The following is a 20,028-nucleotide window of genomic DNA, read 5'->3' on the forward strand; positions in this document are numbered from 1 at the left end:
TTGCACATGGTGAACAGCAAATATCTTACTTTATTTTAAAATGAGGTATCCTCAAAACAATAAAGACAATTCTTAACTGAAATCTTCAAATAATAGAAAACATAAAGGTAAGATATTTAAACTATAAAAACAACCAACTTGGATTTAACAAAGTCTACAAGTAAAAACAATGACAAATGAAAACCAAAAAAGTAGCATATTTTGACAAATAGCAATGGTCAGAAAGAGTGCAAAACAATCATAATAATAAATAATGAAGTCAACAAATTTACACTAGAAAAGCAATTAACTTGCATACAATAAGGTCAAAAAGCAAAGCCAATGACAAATGAACACCTGTTTCAGCTAAAATATTCTAACAAATAAATATTAAATAAAACTATAGTATAACAGTGCAAAGAATTTAAAATAAAAAGTGAAATAGTGAAAAGTGTTAACTATTGATGTTTTAAGAAAAGAACAGCTATAGGCTCCTTTCACCAACATCAGCAAGAGAGATCTCAAAATCGCTGCCTCCTTGCTTTTTTTGAAGCAAAATCATCAATGACATTCTCGTAGGACACCTGTTTGCCAACCTCATGGTTAATACTAATGATGGCAAGTCCTGTGAGGCGGTCTTGTGCCATTGATGATCGCAGGTATGTCTTTATCAGCTTAAGTTTTGAAAAGCTTCTTTCAGCAGATGCCACTGTCACTGGCAGGGTACAGGCAATCCTGAGGGATATCCAAAGATTTGGATACAACTCTGTCAGTTCTTTCTTGTGGAAGAAGTCCAGCAGTTCAAATGCAGACATCCTGTTTGTGGGTAACTGAGGAAGGTTCCTGATTTCCATGGCCAGCTCTCTTCCATCAATGTCAGCTTCCCCTCCAATCCTCAATGTATTCTCAAGCTCCTCACATTGTTTCTTCAGTGCTTCCTCATCCAAGGCTGAGAAGTTCTGCAGCACCCCAAACTTGCTTTCAACTCGTCCAAGTGTTTCAAACCTATCATCCAAAGCTGTAATAGCAGAGTCCACTATCACATTAAAAAATGTGGTCTTCAGCCTCTTCAGGGCATCCTTGACTGGTTCATCTGGTGATTCATAAGCAAAGTGAGTCTTTGTGCTTCGCAGTCTCTTCTCCTTCAGTACAGCGTCGACATGCATTTCCTCACATGCATCTTTTGCAGAAGCTTGTGCAGCAGCAAAGCCATTGTCTCTGTAGCTCAAGAGATGGCTCTTAGTACTCTCCAGCAGATTGACTGCCACATCCAGCTGCATTTTGGGAGACTGCAGTAGCTTACTGGTTCTGTCGATCATGGAAAGGATGTCGTGCCACACAACTGTGCAGATTTGGAATCTGTATGACCCAACCTCCTCTGCCAAAGATTGTGCTTCAACTTTTGTGATGACATCTGTTGCCTTTTCCCTGACTTCTAGCAATGCATCCCTTATGCCAGATGCTTGGTAGCGCAAGGGAATAATGCTGTTGACACGACTCTCCCACCTTGTCTCACTCCACGACTTTACAGTAATGGTGACATGATGTTTCAAAATGGACCATCTCTGGGTAGCAGCTGAGAATAGATTGTAAATCTTCTGCACATTGCCAAAGAAACTGGTTGCGTCTATAGAATTCTTGGCTGCATCAGCCACAACAAGATTCAAAGTATGAGCCCCACAGGGGACATACAGGGCACGTGGGTTCTTTTCCAAAAGCCTTGCTTGCACTCCTTTGTTTTTGCCCTTCATGTTTGCACCGTTGTCATATGATTGTCCTCTGCAGTTACTGAAGGGAATGTTCAGTTCTTCCAGCCTGTTCAAAATGAGATTAGACAACCCAAGTCCTGTGGTTTCTGGTGCAGTCAGAAAGCCCAAGAAGTGCTCCTTGATCTCAGGTGCTTCTCCCAACTTCACTGTTCTGATCACAATAGACATCTGCTCCAGGTGGCTGAGATCTGGGGTACAATCCAAAATTATGGCATAATATTTGGACTGTTTAATTTCAGCCACCATTGTCTCCATAATTTTGTCACTGATGCATGTAATCACTTCATTCTGAATTGTTTTGCCTAAGTAGGTGGAATATGAATACGTTCCACTTTCAATTTGGTTAACATGTTGCCTCATGACTGGGTCAAACTTGGCTAAAAGTTCCACCTCTTTTAAGAAGTTGCCATTATTGTGACTGTGCAACGTGTCAACAGTTCCCCTGAGACCCAGGTTTCTTTCAGCCAATGACTGAATAATGGCAATCAGCCGCCTGAGAATCTCCCTCCAGTGTTTTCGTGATGCTTCTATGAGTGACATTTCTACCTGGTCAATTGTTTTGCCTTTCCTAAGTCGAAGCTCCAGTTCTTTCCATGTGACCATGTGCTTGGTGTGATCAGGGCTGTTTTCATGGGCTTTCAACAGGGATCCAATGTTCATCCAGTCTGACAGTCCCTCTTTAACCAACTTGTAGCTCTTGCTGGAGAACAGTTTACAACAGAAACAGTAAACTGCATTGTTTTTCTTAGAGTAGACAAGCCAGCTTCGCTTAATTTTGTCCTCATTTACCAGTCTCCTATACATATAGTGGTAATGAAAACATCTTCCATCCTGCCTTCTGGGAAAGGAGAATGAGGGATCAACCTGAAATGGCCCTCTGCGTACAATGTCCGTCCTGTCTGCATCTGATAGGACAGATGGCCAGTCAAATGGATCTAGTGGTTGTGCTGCAGGTGGATCCTGGGAGGTGGCAGAAGTGTTACCGGTGGATGATGAAGAAGGCATATCAGTTATGTCCTCTGTAGCTGGAATTATGTCAGAGGAGGATGTAGAGGGTTGTGGTACCTCATCTATGTCCTCTGCTGCCACACTCACATCAGAGGATGGAGTAGAATCCCCTGAAGATTCTGATGTTCCTTCAGCAGCAGATGGACCCGGTATGGCGGAGGCTGGCCCAAAATATTTCAGTAATGCCCCTGAAAAAAATAATACATTCGAATTTAATTATTTTTATGTAAGTTTATATGTTTTTATATAAGACTTAAAATATACAATTTAACAGCTTGGAAAGTAAATGGAAATTCTTAAATCTTTTGGGTCAGCTTAGATATTGGATATTATATGCATTAAAATAATAAATCAAAACACAAATTTAATGTTGCAATAAAACATTAAAACAATACTCCTGTTCATGTTATTGCTTGGCCTGCAGCTTCAACACATACTATTGATTTGATGAGTGAATGAGTGTATACACCAAAAATCTATCATTCACATTATACAAAGGTTAATTGTTAATTTTTATTACAGTCTATTTTTTCCCTTTCTTAAGTATAGTGAAAGGTCTAAATATAAGAGTTAGCTTTTGACAAAAATGTGCATCCTAAAATAAGATGGATTGACTATATAATATCACAAAAGAATTGTGCTTATTTGATACATTGAACTGCCTTCTGTTCATAGTCTATTCTTGATTAAAAGTTTGTTTTCACGTCTTTTTTTCACATTTGAACATGCAGCCAGCAGAGAGCCTCTTATCCCCGCCCAGGCTGCAGTGTTGAGCTTGACTGCCCGGCTATCTTACAGGCTAGCTAGCTTATGTATTATTACGTTTAATAACTACCTGCTTATTCTGTTGACAACTTGCCGACATATCGGACACAACACAAAAGTCCTCTCACGATGCTGTTTTTCAGAATAGCTGTAATGCTGCATCATGCTAGCAGCTAGCAAGAAAAACGATAGATTTCTCCAGACAGTTAATTCACTCAGATTAAACAGTGACATGACAACATACCTTTATCTTGTGTCCTTCTCTCCATCTCCATCTTTTTTTTTTCCGTCCTTCAGCACCACTTCTAAATTTTCTTTTCAGAGCCATCGGTAATGCTTGGGTTTAGCGTAATACGTTACGTTACGCCTCGGATTCCCTCCATTGCCGTGCGGTGCCGTGTCATCATGGTTACGCACGAATCAGGAAGTCAACATCTGATTTTGCTGGTTTATTTTTTCACCACCATTTTTTTCTGTTTAGTTTTCTACTTAGTCCATTTAAATTCATGTTACCGTGATTTTTGTTTAATTAGAATAAAGAAAGGGATAAAATGTGTATCAAACACTTATCATGTGGCCCCCTCTAGTGGTTGTGGCCCTAAACAACCGCATAGAGTGTTTATGCCAGCGGCCGGCCCTGACTGCCTGCCTGCTGAGAGCTGGTCAGTGCAGTCTGGTCTGTCAGCTGAGCCACCAGGACCACGTCATCAGCTGATCTACAAAGAGTCCTTCCTCCTCCGTCACAGCTGATGTTATCTGTGTCCACAGGGAGCAGGATGGGAGATGTTTCTCAGGAAGAGTGGTCTGCATCAGCAGCTTTCTATCCAGTCCTGCAGCTTTTTATTGGCCCAAACTACAAACTCATCAGCTGCTCTTTTCTGTCCCTCAAAGTCTCTGATGGATTTCTTCAGGTTCTCCTCTGTTCCCTCAGCCAGACTCTGAGCTGCCAGAACATCCATTCCCTGTGTCTGCAGGTCCTTGGAGAGCAGAGACGTGTCCTCAGAGATGTGAAGGAATGGTTGAGCAGTGGGGCGAAACAGCTTTATTTCTATCACACATGTTACACACACTGTAAAATGTTACATTGGCTTTAATTAAATAGATTTAGTGGACAGAACTTCATTTTAATCTGGTTATTAATTCTAATCTGAAATGAGTCGTATGAACTTTGGATTGAAAAAGGTTCAATAAATGAACTTAAGTTGAATCAGTGGAAATAAGATGAGTTCATGAAAAATGGTGATGACTTCTGTTAACAAATGAATTCATTTCATGCAACTTTAGGAGCTTAGTTGAAACCAGCCTAAATTTTTTAAAGACCTTTATTCTATTTTATTCAGTTTTATTATATTTATTTGGTTGATCAATAATTCAAACGACACAAACAGGTTTCTAATGATTTCAGAGGTAAAAGAAGAGAAATAAACTCTGACGTCATGTCCAGTTTCTCTTCTTTACTTTTCTTTTATCTTCTTGTTTCTGGCTGTTGTGATGAATAAAAAGTGATTTAGGAATAATAACATGTAAATAAATCAATAAATCATCTCATGTCACCCTTGATGATCTCCTGCTTCAAACGTGAGGAATCCAGACAGGAAAACATGTTCTGGTCTCCATATTGAGCTCATATCAGCAATAATCCACCTTCCAGCTTAGTTTCAGTTTCTAGAAACATGTTGTAGACATAAAAAGACGGTTTAGCTGTTAGAATGATGACTGATGAGGAAAATGAAGGATTTCTAATGAATGCTGGGAGCTGGTGTGACTGCTCTCCAGGTGCTGCTGGGATTAAAACCAGACAGGTAGCTGCTGCAGAGCTCTGTGCTGGTGGAACATGAGTTTAACTCACAGCAAGTTCCTGCTGCAAAGCAACAACTACTTGGACTTTATCAGTTACTCTGATTAAGCTAACTTGGAGTCATCATCTGTGTTCAATAAAACCAGATTTTGTGAAGCTTCTCTTCTAATTTCGGTGGAATTGATCACATGAAGTTTCTTCCACACCCTCATGAACTTCCAGCAAACTCAGATTTATCAGCTTCATTTAACTTCTACAAGCTCACATCATCCCAGTTCATTAAAGTCATTCAAGGAAACAAAAAGTTCTGTTTTTTGAGGCAACGAGTTTGTGAGTCACTGTTGATCTTCAGATCATTGATCACTTTGATCAGATCTGTGTCTGTGCTGTGATTGGATCTGAAACCTGATGCTACAAATCCTGAACTCTGTTCTTTAAAAGATCTTCATCCAGCTGTTAGAGACAGTTCCTCATGTTTCACTGGGAATAGAGACTGAATACTTGAATACATCATTTAATGATGATCCTGAAGTATCTGCTAACAGAGACAAACCCATCTAAGAAGAGTCCACTTCAAGTGATCTGAGGTTCATTAGAGCTTCAGCAGCCTGAAAATCACACATTTAAACAGCAGCAGTTTGTGTGTTTCCACTGAGTCATGAGAAGAGAGTCAGTCTCAGTCAGACCAGTCAGACCAGTCAGACCACATGTTATCACAGCGAAGAGATGAAGGTGTGGCTGCACACACCGATGAAGGTAAACAAAAAGTTCAATCAACTTAAAGAAAATGGCTTTTGAACCAAAATACAACACAAACAAATACACAATTTCTTTGTGCTCCAGCAGAAAGACACAAAATTTCTTCTTCTTTTCTTTTTCTGGGGAAACTTTTTCATTTCTTCATAAATGTCTGAGTTCAATCTTTCATATTTTGATCTCTTTATTTATTTATTTACATGTATTTCTTTAATAATCAGGGCGGCTGCATGGTGGTGTTGTGTTTAACATTGTTGCCTCAGCAAGAAGGTTCCTGGTTGGAGTTTGCATGTTCTCCTCGTGTATGCGTGGCTTCTCTCCAGGTACTACGGCCTCTTCCCACAGTTCAAAGACATGCAGGTTATGTTAACTGCTCACTCTAATTTCTCCCTGGGAGTAAGTGTGAGCGTTTGTTTGTCTCTCTGTGTTGGTCCTGAAGTGGACTGGAGACCTGTCCAGGTGTACCTGCCTCTCACCTGGTAGAAATGCAGGGAATGATGATCTGAGCTTGTCAGACGAGTAAAGTCACATTTGAAATGTGGAACTTTTACCATCAGAGTCCCTCCTACCTGTCCTTCCTCATACCTGTCCTCCCTCATACCTGTCCTGTCTCCATCTCAGGTAGAGTCTGGCTCATTCCAGGTAGCAGCTCACCTGTGTGGGTGGAGAGTCTTCGTCTTCATCTCTGAACAAACTGTAAGTCTGAACTTTCCTCTTTGTTTCTGGAATGTTTGGAGAACATGTTCACTTCTGATTTCAGCTCCAGCTTTGATCATTCTGCTGTTTGAAGACAAATCTACATGATGATCAGATTATTGATTAACTGGAATCAAACTACATGGTGATCAGTTGATGTTTATTGATAAGTTAAAGCTTCTTCATGATCAGCTGATCATTGTTGATGTTTATGTTAATGATGATTTTTAACTGGATCAGCTGATGTTTTTGTTTCCTTCACAAACTGCTTCATGTTTTTATTTCCTGGAATCAAACTGTCGTCTCCACCTTAAAGTCAGACTCAGCAGCTTCCTGCTGCTTCCTGTTCCACCTTTCAAAATAAACTCTAAAATATGATTAAAGTCAGTTAAACTGTCTGATTGTAGTCGGTGATGAAACTGTGTGCAGGTTTGATGGAGCCGATAATCCACTGTACAGCTTGGTGACGATGATGAAGATGAGCAGGGACTTCCTCCTTTGTGCTGCAGGGAGCAGTTTAACGGATCAGAACCTACAGTGTGATTCTGCTGCTCCTTCAGTCAGACTTTCCATCCAGACTAGAATCACTTCATTTTTCCTTCTTTAACATCATCCTTTAGTTTCTGTTTGCTGACAGAAAATGTCCAACATTTCGTCCTGTTTCCTGATTTCAAATCTTCCATCTGATTTAGTTTCAGTCTCTTTTTCATGGTAATAAAAGGAGAAGAAATATTTCCACTTTTCATCTGCTTTATTAAAGGCCTCCCAGCAGCTGAGATCTAACATGGTGCTGCTGGTATTTCCTGGTAAAAAGGAAGAAAGTTTTTAGTCTGAAAACTAAACAGGAAGAATTCTTCTGATCTTTTTAACACTGAAGATGATCTGCTGCATCATGAATCAGCTGAAATGATTCAAATGTTCAGCTGACTGAAGCTTCCAGTCAAAGTCAGGGAATAAAAATGTTGTTACTTCGTCATCATCGTCATCGTTGTGTGTGCTGGTCTGCAGCTCCATCCCTCCATCTAGTGTCCTGATAGAAGTCCAGCAGCTGAAGGCAGCTTCCTCTTCCTCACTGCTGTCTGACTGCATCCATCTGACACTGATATGAAACAGAAACTCGGAGCCAATCAGAGGAGGAGCAGCTGATCTTCCTACAGCAGATGATGGAAAGGAGGATTTCAATTGATGTTCAGATGAATGATGTGTGTTTCCTCTGCAGGTGAAGGTAGAAAGTGTGTGTGAGCTGATGTGAATCCAGCATCATGGATCAGTGTGAGGACAGAGAGGAGGGAGTCCCTCCCTCTAAAAGCACTCAGAGGTGAGATGTCCATCTCTAACTGTCCATGACTCTTCTCCATGTCACAGCTCAGAACTCACACCAAACATCTGGATTCACAGGAACAAACCTGGACCTGAAACCAGACCTGAATCAGGACCTGAGCCCAGCTGTGTGTCCATGAAGAGTGACCGGTCGTTGGTTCGAAGTATTAAGTTCAAAGCTGGAGTTTCCTCAGACCAACAGTCAGTATCTGTCAGTGTTCAGTGGAGGTTGGATCATATTTCAGATGAAAACCAGTTTCAGTTGAATCAGTTCTTGACGTCTCTGCTGAGACTAGTTTCTGCATCATGGTTGGAATTTAGTTTCTGATTTGTCTTCCAGATTCTTATTTTAATAAAATGTTGTTGAACAATTTTAGAATTCAGCAGTGAAATTATTAAACCATCTTTATTCACAGGAATCAACCTGAACCAGAACCAGAACCTGAACCAGAACCAGGACCAGGACCAGGACCAGAACACAGCTGTGTGTCTTTGAAGAGCGACTGGTCGAAGGATGAGCCTCCTTATTTCAGTTCAGAGGAACAGAGGTGAGCTGGGTGTAAATGTTGTATCAGAGTCAGATTGAACAGTTTTTATTCCAACATGTGTTTCAGCTCTTTTTCACGTTTCTATGCTCAGATGTGAAACTGATTTAATGTTCAGTTCTTTACTAAATGAGCTGAAACATCCAGATAAAAGCTCCAATAATAAAACAGTGTGATAAACATGTGAGTTTTTCCACAGAGGAAAGTTTTCAGGAGGATTTCTCAGCAGTTTCAGATTTACTGTGTCTGAGTTCAGAGAGCTGCAGAAAGTGGGAGCTCTCCTTTAAAAAGCCACTTTTCTGGTGAGCTGAGAATAATCAGCAGGACTCAGTCTCAGTGCTGGACAGGAAACATAGCAGCTCCATAATCACCTTTTTAACACACTTAAACAGGTTCTGGTGCCATTAGAGGGAAAATAGGAATAAAGGCCCAGTTTTACTGTGATGATCACAAGATCCAAACTTCATGTTTCAGTCACTCTGTGAGTGTATGAAGAGAAAATGAGAAACAGCTGTTCTACCCCTATACCATCCACATTACCAGATAATATTTCAATAAATCAGCTGTTCACACAACATTCATTCTTCATTAAGGGCTGATTATGTTAACAAAAAGGCAGAAGGACGGCGTTCTACAAATGTTACATCAGATTAATCAAATGACATAAAAACTAAATCTTTATTGATCCCAGAAGGAAATCATAAAACCAGCTTATAAACTAATTCATGTATTTTAACTATTAATCTGGACATTTTCTCAGTTATCATGGATGAAATGTTGTGTAGCCTACAAATGAATAGAAATCAATAGAATTCAATATCAAATGCTGACGCCTCCCTGGTGGAGGAGTTAAACTACTTTTTCACCCGCTTTGAGGTGGAGAGATCCCACCCTGCTCCACCACCCTCTCAGCCCCCCAGTACCCACCTGCTCCAGCTGCAAGAACACCAGGTGACAAAGGTTCTGAGCTGTAGACCCACACAAAGCAGCGGGACCGGATGGAGTACTGAGCAAAGTGCTAAAGACCTGTGCTGATCAGCTGTCGGGGTCCTAACCAGGATTTTCAACACCTCCCTGAAACAGGCCCCCGTCCCAACCTGCCTGAAAGCAGCCACCATTGTCCCTGTTCCTAAGAAAAGCACCATAAGCAGCCTAAATGACTACAGACCGGTGGCCCTGACCTCAGTAGGTATGAAGAGCTTTGAGAGACTTGTCCTTCACCACCTTAAGTCCTGTCTCCCTCAGAACTTTGACCAACACCAGTACGCTTATAAAGCAAACAGGTCACCAGCTGATGCCATCACCACTGTCCTCCACACTGCTGCGAGCCTCTGAGAAGCAGGGAAATTATGTCAGGATGATCTTCCTGGATTTTAGTTCAGCATTCAATACCATCGTGCTGAACATCCTCATCAGGAAGTTCACTGACCTGGACTTCCCACCCCTCATCTGTGACTGGATCTTCAGTTTTTTAACAGAGCGTCCACAAACAGTGAGGATGGGGCTCCACACATTGTCCACCCTGGCACTAAGCATGGGCACCCCCCAGGGCTGCGTGCTAGGCCCCTTCCTGTATGCACTGTACACACACGACTGCATCCCATCCATCACTCAAACTGCATTATGAAATTAGCAGACGACAGGACAGTGGTGGGTCTTATCTCTGGTGGTGATGAGAACATACAGGGAGGAGGTCCTGAGGCTTGTGGCCTGGTGTTCAGCCAACAACCTACTGCTGAACACCAGAAAACCAAGGAGATGGTGATGGACTGGAGAAGGAAGATAGAAGACCCTTCTCCACTTTGGATTAACGGTGAGAGCTTGGAAAGAGTCTCCTCCTTTAAATTTCTGGGGGTGCACGTGACTGATGACCTCACATGGTCCACCAATACAACAGCGATGGTCAGCAAAGCTCAGCAGAGGCTCCACTTCCTGAGGCTGCTGAGGAAATGCTGGCTGGAGACAAAGCTGCTACAGACCTTTGATCGTACCACAATAGAAAGTGTGGCAGCATGCTGCATCATGGTGTGGTATGCTGGCTGCACAGCTAAGGATAAAAAGCCCTGCAAGGGGTCATTAATGCTGCACAGAAAATCATTGGCTTATGCTTTATGTTTAAAAACACATCTTTCTTTTTTTAAATACTCAAACAATTAACTATCTCATGATAATTAAAAAACAAATTAGAAATACAAAACTTAAATACAAAATAACCTCTTCCATGAAAATTAAATGCATTTATAATCTGTGGAGAAACAAATCAAATTTCAGCTAAAACACCATAAAAAAAAATGGCCCTTCATTTTTTATGATTTATTGTATTGTGAGCATTATCATCATTAAATCAGATGCAAATGATAAAATAAATTAGGTAGGCTCAGAAACAAAAACTAGCCAGACCTCACATGTTTATTGTATTATATGAACTCAATGTAATACAGTCACAAGCAAACCACTGTGGAGATTTACAGTCAAACATTGTCTGGAAGTCGTCTTTAAAATTAAATAATCACATTTTAAAAGGTAGAACTTTGTGTAATAAGATATCAAGGAGAGGTAAAGGTACACTATTGCTAAGTCAAGCTCTTGCAGTTTCATTCACAATCACTGTCCTTGCTCAGCGTTTTTCACCAAGAGCCCAACATGGAGTTTTCTCCTGGAAAATCACTTATCAAGTCCTTGAAGTCCAGCTTTCTATTCTATCCAGCTGTTCTATTATATAGTATCTCCAACATGTAATGTCATGTGTAATCGCATCACAATCATTATTTTAGGCGGCCTCCCACTATTTTATTTTACTTAAAGGTGCTTTCAGTGATTTCACCAACAATGTCAAGGGAAATTGATTTGACTACCAATACTCCACATCATCGTCTCTCTCATGTAGGGGTCTGGCAGGCATCTGCTTCGGCTGCGCTTGTGTCTGTTCGGATCATGCATGATTGTTCTTTTAGCAGAGCAGCTTGCTGATCGTTTGCCTGCGTTGATTATTTGACTAAAACAACAGTGAAATGAATAAAATCCAGAGTTTTCTTCTGAAATATGAATTAATATGGGAGCAAAGTGAGCTAGCTTATATGGACAAAGTTTAGAAGAGACAAGAAGCTGATGTTCCACAACTTTCAATCAGACAAACTAGCTGACCACCTCGCCTCTGAAAGAACTGGGTGACATACTGTCGAACCCTCTGTTCTCTCTCCAGTCTCAGCTTTTGTCTTTTCTTTTTAAACTTCCTGATTTTTGAGGCATCCTGCCGTCTTACTATACACACGCTGTCTGTCGACTAGTAGTCGACTCCTTAGTTCTAGATTTTCTGCTGTTGATATTTACAAGAAAAACACTAAAGTTAAAGAATGACATTTTATTATTTCTCTTTATTTTACCAGGAAGTCACACTGAGGTCAAATATGTGTTTTTTCAGAGAGACTTTACCCGTGGACGTCTGGTGGGATGGTGGGAGCCTTAGACTGCAGTAATGAGCCAGTATACAGTAGGTGGCAGGAACGTACCTGCACAACCTGCCAGGAAATAGAAAAGAAGATGTGCTAACACAGCAACTCATTAAATGAGCTTTGACATGCTGGTACCAGAGGAACAGATGATCCAGTAAACCATCACCTTTAGTATAATGGTTACCAGTCACTCAGTGCAAACGGCCTTGCAGTGGGAGCAGAGAGAGGATCTGATCCAGAGGGTCACTAGCCGAGGCATGCTAGTTGTTAACCTGATGATGATCCACACTGGGAGCTGCCCAGTCCAACCAGTCTGATCCAACCACAGACTGGCTGTGGCTGCCTTGCTCCAGGGCACTTCAGCAGGAAGTAAAGCTTCATGAAGGTGTTGGTGAGAGCTGTTGGGACTCATCCAAACTGAGCTGAAATCTCCAAGCAGCTGCAGACTGAGCTGCTGGTTGTTGGTAAAGCTTTCCCAGTACAGGGAGTCTCTGATTCACTGTTCACATCCTCACATCCCTTCATGGACCTTTACCTTGTGTTTGTCTCTGTGTGGACAGACAGAATATCAGCTGATTCTTCCTGATTCCTCCACAGAGTGGACCAGCAGAGCTCAGAGCTTCCCAGGGGTCAGTCTGCCCGGCAGCATCAAACACAGCTGGACTCCATATTTATGGTCTGTACATGTACAACAACTACTTTTCCATCTCTTCTGTCCACATCGTCTCCATGCTGACCTTTGTAGACCAGTGGATTGTCAGTGTGTCCAACATGGATCTGATGTTTGGCTCCATGATTTCAGTCTGATTATGTCCTTCATATCGTTTCTCTTCCAGCTGCTGGAGGACAACATGATCACTTTTGTGAAGAAGGAGCTGAAGAAGATCCAGAAGCTTCTGAGTCCAGATTACCCAGAATGCTCAGTGCTGGAGGGTGAGGATGAGGAGCAGAGGAAGAGCAGCAGAGAGGCATTAGTGAAGATCACAGTGGACTTCCTGAGGAGGATGAAGCAGGAGGAGCTGGCTGAGCGTCTGCAGAGCAGTAAGAGGATTTCTCTAAAGATTGAAGCTGCTGGATAAATGACACATTTACTGATGTCTCAACACACGAAACATGACATATTCACATCCTCATTCCTCAGAGGCTTCAAGTCTTTACTGACTCTTCTTATTTCTTCTCTTTCAGAACTTCTGGCTGCAGCTTGTGGCCGTAAACTAAAATCTGGTCTGAAGAAGAAGTTCCAGTGTGTGTTTGAGGGGATTGCTAAAGCAGGAAACCCAACCCTTCTGAACCAGATCTACACAGAGCTCTACATCACAGAGGGAGGGACTGCAGAGGTCAATGATGAACATGAGGTCAGACAGATTGAAACAGCATCCAGGAAACCACACAGACCACAAACAACCATCACACAAGAAGACATCTTTAAAGTCCCACCTGGAAGAGATGAACCAATAAGAACAATGATGACAAAGGGAGTGGCTGGCATTGGGAAAACTATCTTAACACAGAAGTTCACTCTTGACTGGGCTGAAGACAAAGCCAACCAGGACATCCAGTTTACATTTCCACTGACTTTCAGAGAGCTGAATGTGCTGAAAGAGAAAAAGTTCAGCTTGGTGGAACTTGTTCATCACTTCTTTACTGAAACCAAAGAAGCAGGAATCTGCAGCTTTGAAGAGTTCCAGGTTGTCTTCATCTTGGACGGTCTGGATGAGAGTCGACTTCCTCTGGACTTCCACAACAATGAGACCCTGACTGATGTTACAGAGTCCACCTCAGTGGATGTGCTGCTGACTAACCTCATCAGGGGGAAACTGCTTCCCTCTGCTCGCCTCTGGATAACCACACGACCTGCAGCAGCCAATCAGATCCCTCCTGACTGTGTTGGCATGGTGACAGAGGTCAGAGGGTTCACTGACCCACAGAAGGAGGAGTACTTCAGGAAGAGGTTTACAGATGAGGAGCAGGCCAGCAGGATCATCTCCCACATGAAGACATCACGAAGCCTCCACATCATGTGCCACATCCCAGTCTTCTGCTGGATCACTGCTACAGTTCTGGAGGATGTGCTGAAAACCAGAAAGAGAGGAGAGCTGCCCAAGACCCTGACTGAGATGTACATCCACTTCCTGGTGGTCCAGACCAAAGTCAATACGGTCAAGTATGATGGAGGAGCTGAGACAGATCCACACTGGAGTCCAAACAACAGGAAGATGATCAAGTCTCTGGGAAAACTGGCTTTTGATCAGCTGCAGAAAGGAAACCTGATCTTCTATGAATCAGACCTGACAGAGTGTGGCATCGATATCACAGCAGCCTCAGTTTACTCAGGAGTGTTCACACAGATCTTTAAAGAGGAGAGAGGACTGTACCAGGAGAAGCTGTTCAGCTTTGTCCATCTGAGTGTTCAGGAGTTTCTGGCTGCTCTTCATGTCCGTCTGACCTTCATCAAGTCTGGAATCAACCTGCTGAAACAAGAACAAACAGTTTATTTTTGGTATAAGTTTTTAAACAAACCAGATCTACAACGTCTCCATCAGACAGCTGTGGATCAGGCCTTACAGAGTCCAAATGGACACCTGGACTTGTTCCTCCGCTTCCTCCTGGGACTTTCACTGCAGACCAATCAGAGTCTCCTACGAGGCCTGCTGACACAGACAGGAAGTAGCTCACTGACCAATCAGGAAACAGTTCAGTACATCAAGAAGAAGATCAGTGAGAATGTGTCTGCAGAGAGAAGCATCAATCTGTTCCACTGTCTGAATGAACTGAATGATGGTTCTCTAGTGGAGGAGGTCCAACAGTCTCTGAGATCAGGACGTCTCTCCACAGATAAACTGTCTCCTGCTCAGTGGTCAGCTCTGATCTTCATCTTACTGTCATCAGAAGAAGACCTGGAGGTGTTTGACCTGCAGAAATACTCTCCTTCAGAGGAGGTTCTTCTGAGGCTGCTGCCAGTGGTCAAAGCCTCCAACAAAGCTCTGTAAGTACATAAATAGCAGGATGTGGAGAAATATACTGCTGCTGTTTTATAGGACAGAATGTGACAGAGAACTACTTGTCTCATTATTTCCTCTTCAGACTGAGCAGCTGCTCCCTCTCAGATGAAGGATGTTCAGCTCTGTCCTCAGTTCTCAGCTCCCAGTCCTCCAGGCTGACAGAACTGGACCTGAGGATCTCCGACTCAGGAGTGAAGCAGCTGTCTGATGGACTGAAGAGTCCACACTGTAAACTGGAAACTCTCAGGTCAGATTTCTCTGCTGCTCTAACCTGTAAGCCATAATGATCAAAATGATAACAAATATCAACTTTTTTTTTTTTTTTTATTTTGCATATTTGTAAAAAAAAGAAAAGAATTTCTACAGCATGGGGTGAAAACTCTCTAGCTTCCATTCATGTCCGTTACAACCCCCTGTAGGGGTATGAGAGGTTGTAACAAATAAGAGTATTGTTGACAGATGTTAATAAAAAGAAGTTGTTAAACGGTATTGTTACAAGTGGAAACAGTGAAGTAAGAAATGGTGGTAACAGATAAATGTTGGGGTGAGCGGAGCTGCCCAAATCAGAAACACAACATAACCACTATGGGTATCTCAAAGTCAGCCAGTTGAAAACAAAACCCAGGAATAATCAAATGAGTGAACGAAAACTGGCCTTCTAATCTAAGATAACAAAAGGCGAAGCAGCTCCAATAGCTATGCTTATGTAAAAACTCTATATACAATTACAACTACAAACTAAACTAGCCCAACACATGCTAACGTTAACAATTCTAAACTAACTAAACAGTACAACCTTAACTATACAAAAACAACTTATAGAGAAGCCAAAAGAACTTTTACTTGTTATCAAAACCAGAAAAGAAAACAAGACTACTAGTCAAGACTAATACCCAGGTTGATATTGTTTGATGAAATCGTGATGTTTGTATTTAAACAAATGACTTACAAAATCTACAAAAAAAACTTAAAAAAAAAAAATTATATGCACTGCCTCTAGCAGTACATGACAGCACCTGGGTCCAACTGGACTCAAAGCAGTCTGACTTTCACTTAATTATGACGTCCCATCTTGTTTGAATTCATGCGTGTGTTGTTCTTATTCTCAAATGTAAGTCGCTTTGGATAAAAACTTCTGCTAAATGACTGTAGAATAGAATAGAATAATATGACTGTCGGACTTCGGTGTGAGTTTGTCCCCGCGGGACTGACCAGGCAAGTATGTGTGTGTGTGTGTGTGTGTGCGGACTCAGTGTCAGTGACGAGACAGCTCAAGAGTACCCAACTGCAGTTAAGATGGCGGACAACAGCGCCGCCATATCTCAACTCTATACAGGAAGTCAGAAGAAAGTGGGGAAATTGGCAATGTTTGCGATGCAGATCCTGTGCCAGTGGCAAAAAAGTTTGTTTTTAAGTGTACGTATTGAAATATTTCCTCTTTTACTATGCTATACGTGTGTAAGAATATTCAAAGTTTCCCCTGTTACTTGGAATGTTTTAAACATCTGTATATTACTAATAAAAGTACAGATATTTGTTCACAGACATTTTATGCTAACAATTTTATCAAATTTTGTTTTCAACAACTCATAAAGCAGCCAGTTTAATTATTTCATATAGCTACATTTAGTTTAAAATACAAAACAGTTATTTATCACTCTACATTTAAAATCATCCAACAACTTTACATAAATTTGTTCAGTAACTTATTATTCATGTACATTCATTAAAAACATTTGTGGATTTTATAAAAACTCATATTTCTTTCACAGGGACGGATGAAATGACGTTTTATTTGATTTAGGTCTGAAAATGACCATCTCTTCACTGGGCACAGAAATGCCTCTACTCAAGGCTATGAGTAAGTTTATGGCTGTAAATAATATTAAAATGTTTTAGGTAAATATTTAACAGATAGACAGACAGATATTTTTTCTAATTTAACATGTGACTCTTGCAGCAAAATAATACAAATAATGGACTTGGAGGGGAAGGTAACTCAGGGACAGATGAGGGAGAAATTACTGCAGCACCTTGGATTTTCTATGCTGCCATGCACGAAGCAATTGGCCAGAGGCCATCCGTTAGACCAGTCAGCTTCTACTCTTCAGGGCCAAGCAGTGTAGTGGTCAGCCAGACGGAGAATGAAGACAAGGCGGACACAGCATCTCTGTCAGCAGTAGGAGCAGCGAGCTCAGAGGTGAACTCTCCAGAAAATTCTCCAGTTGTGACACTGAAGAGGCCAAGGAAAAGGAAGAAGAGTAATGAGAGTGCAGCAGAGGGCCTTAGGGAATGGTGTGAGAACATGGAGAGGAGGCAAAAAGAAGAAGATGATCATGACAGAGCCTGGCTTAACCATTCCCAGGGACAAATGGATAAAATGCTTGATCTGTTTGGGAAACTTGTTGACCACCTTACCAAGTAAAGTGGTTAAAAGGTTTTATTTTATCCATTTGCCCCAGAAAATGCATATGTTCTCAAAAATGTAAGCATCCAGTTATGTTTCTGTTATGTCTGCTCAGTTGTCAATATTGTTAAACATATAATAAATACGTTTTCAGAATAATACAAATGGCTTTTATTTATTTATTTACATATAATCTGTAAAAAATAAAAAAGAGTGTTGTAACAAGACATACACATTCTATTAATTATTAAATGCAAGCAATATATTTTGTATTTTATTTTATTTTTAACCTTTTACGTTTATAGACCACAGAAAAAAAATGAAGCAAATACTTTTTTTAGACCTGATTACAATTCAATATTTCAATTCATGTGAATATTTTTTTAAAAAATCTATAAGTTTGGTCTACTAAAATTACACACTTAATTTCAGTGAAATTTTAAAATGTTACTCTGATGACAACTCTCAAAAGAACTAGCCCACAATGGCATATAATACTTTGTTGCGATGTTGGCTAAAACATTAACGGCAAACAATTTAAAAAATCAACATTTTAACAGGAAAAACATTTTAAGGTTAGTGAGTTCCAAAACTAGATGTAATCATGTTCAAATAGGTGTGCTTGTAAAGTAAGTGGTGCAGAAACCTGGGCAGAGAGTCTTGCTCTCAGCATGCTGCCACTTGCTTCCTGTCCAGCATCTCCTGGAGGCAGTGGTGGTGGGAATTGATCATCCAAATCTTCTGGTTCAAGGACATCACCATAGGTCAGGCAGGTATTATGTAGGAAAGCACAGGCAGTTACCATTTGAGTGCAAAATGCAACCTTGACCTCTATTGCTTTAAACATGGTTGTGTGCCATCAAGCTTTCATCATGCCAAAGGCTCTTTCAATTACTGAACGAGCACATGCATGGCAGTTGTTAAATCTTTCTTGAACCCGGCCCTGAAGTGGCAGTTTGTAAGGGTGATAATGGCTATAGGCGACTGAATGCAGGGATATCCACCATCACCCAGAATGAAAAGCCAGGTGGTGGGTATTCAGCATTCACATCACACTGTTTTTAAGAACACGCGTGTAATGTATGAGATGCCATGTGCAAGCCAATAGATGAAGATCAGTATCTCCAGTGGATAACCCCAGCCGTGATCTTGATCTCTTTAAAACTCTCAGCAAGCCATTCATTCAATCCCTTGTTAGGCGGTAGTCTGGTTTCAGGTCTTGGTCATGATCAAAGTACAGCTGAAGAACGGGAACGGTGGAATTCAGTCTTGTGTACAGGAGCGGTGCAATAGCCTAAAATTATATGGAGATGAAATTAAAAAAATATCTTACATCTTATCATTTTCTTAATTCTACTAGGACGTGTATTTGCCATCCAAGATGCAAGCAGGTGTGTATCTTTACTGCTTTTCATTGCAAAAAATATCTTCCCACCGGGCTATAGGGTAACATGCAGAACGGTGGTCTGTGTGCCATATTTTGCTTGACAGATTTGCTCTACCAAGGGAGACATGCTATATACATGGCTGCCCTTGATATTTTTATTATTTTTATTGTAATCTTATTTTCTTTAGTCTTTATATGTCAGTGCCGAACCTGACAGGGAGATAGAGGAAGAGAAAAAAAAAAAAAGGGAGAAAAGGACAGGATTAAAATGTGGAAATAACAGTTGTCTAGGCTGCCTAGAACATATCACAAAAAAACAATATAAACTACCACAGTACTACATGATACCAAAAGAAAAACAGGATGGTGATGATATGAAAAATTACAATAGTCATCAAACGTACCTGCAGATAAATGTACCAACACACAAACATCAGCTACATCTAGTGAGAAGCGGATGGAGAGACGAGCACGTTTGTGAGCATGCATGTGTTAACATGCATGTGTGGCCATGCAACAAGGAGGAAATGTGTACTTGCAAGGGGGCCGTGATCACGCCGCACCCCGAAGCATCAGCAGGGGACGGGGGGAGCCCGAGGCCCCAAAGGCCAAGCAGGTCCACAGAGCACCAAGCCCAGGACAGCCAAAGCAGACAGAGCAGCGGCCCGCTCGGACCAGAGCAGAGGGGTCCCCAGACCGGAACCCCCGGCGCGACGGGGCAGGGGCACCGGGCAGCCCAGGGTGACGGTAAGCAGGCCCAGCAGGCGCCGCGGCGCGGGCCGCATGGAGGGCAGGCATCCCACAGGTCGAAGGGCCACCCATTCCCCCAGCAGAGCCCCACGCAGGAACCCGACAGGGGCCCGACCGCCCCAGGCAAAACCACCGCTGGCCACGCCAACCCCAAGGCTAGGCACCCCAGGGACAAGAACATGTCCGCAGGTCCCCCCCTAAAAAAAAACATCTTTACCCCAACCCTTACCCATTGTGTGATGTGTGGTGTGTATGATGTGGGGTGGCGGGGGAGGAGAGGGGCTCAGGGAGGGGCACAACTGGGAGAGAGATCTCTGTCCCAGGCAGTCAACTCCTCAGCTGGCCGCTGTAGGTGCCCCCGCCTCCCCAAGACCACCCGAGGGAAGAGGGGCAA

The 20,028-nt window shown here is 41.9% G+C and overlaps 2 protein-coding genes and 1 long non-coding RNA gene across 3 annotated transcripts in view; 2 read left to right on the forward strand and 1 right to left on the reverse strand.

Annotated features, from left to right (window-relative positions):
- Positions 1-500: 500 nt before the first annotated feature.
- Positions 501-2,625, reverse strand: LOC121647515 (zinc finger MYM-type protein 1-like). Its single transcript, XM_041997031.1, has 2 exons — positions 2,538-2,625; positions 501-2,448 (listed from the first exon to the last, which is right to left on the reverse strand). The coding sequence occupies exons 1-2, from the start codon at positions 2,576-2,578 to the stop codon at positions 501-503; spliced, it is 1,989 nt and encodes a 662-aa protein (XP_041852965.1). The 5' UTR covers positions 2,579-2,625.
- Positions 2,626-14,064: 11,439 nt separating this feature from the next.
- The window catches only part of LOC121646961 (NACHT, LRR and PYD domains-containing protein 12-like), a gene marked incomplete at both ends in the record, with an annotated part of 35,445 nt that continues 29,481 nt past the window's right edge, over positions 14,065-20,028 (forward strand). Inside the window, 2 exons of the mRNA XM_041996113.1 lie at positions 14,065-15,074; positions 15,173-15,337. Coding sequence (XP_041852047.1) covers positions 14,065-15,074; positions 15,173-15,337 — 1,175 coding nt within the window. The remainder of the gene's footprint in view (positions 15,075-15,172; positions 15,338-20,028) is intronic.
- Positions 16,151-17,644, forward strand: LOC121646995. The gene is made up of 3 exons (XR_006011737.1): positions 16,151-16,506; positions 16,863-16,951; positions 17,051-17,644. It is a non-coding gene; the product is annotated as an uncharacterized LOC121646995 (long non-coding RNA).

This window comes from Melanotaenia boesemani, chromosome 10, assembly GCF_017639745.1.
Source record: "Melanotaenia boesemani isolate fMelBoe1 chromosome 10, fMelBoe1.pri, whole genome shotgun sequence".
Classification (NCBI taxonomy): Eukaryota; Metazoa; Chordata; class Actinopteri; order Atheriniformes; family Melanotaeniidae; genus Melanotaenia; species Melanotaenia boesemani.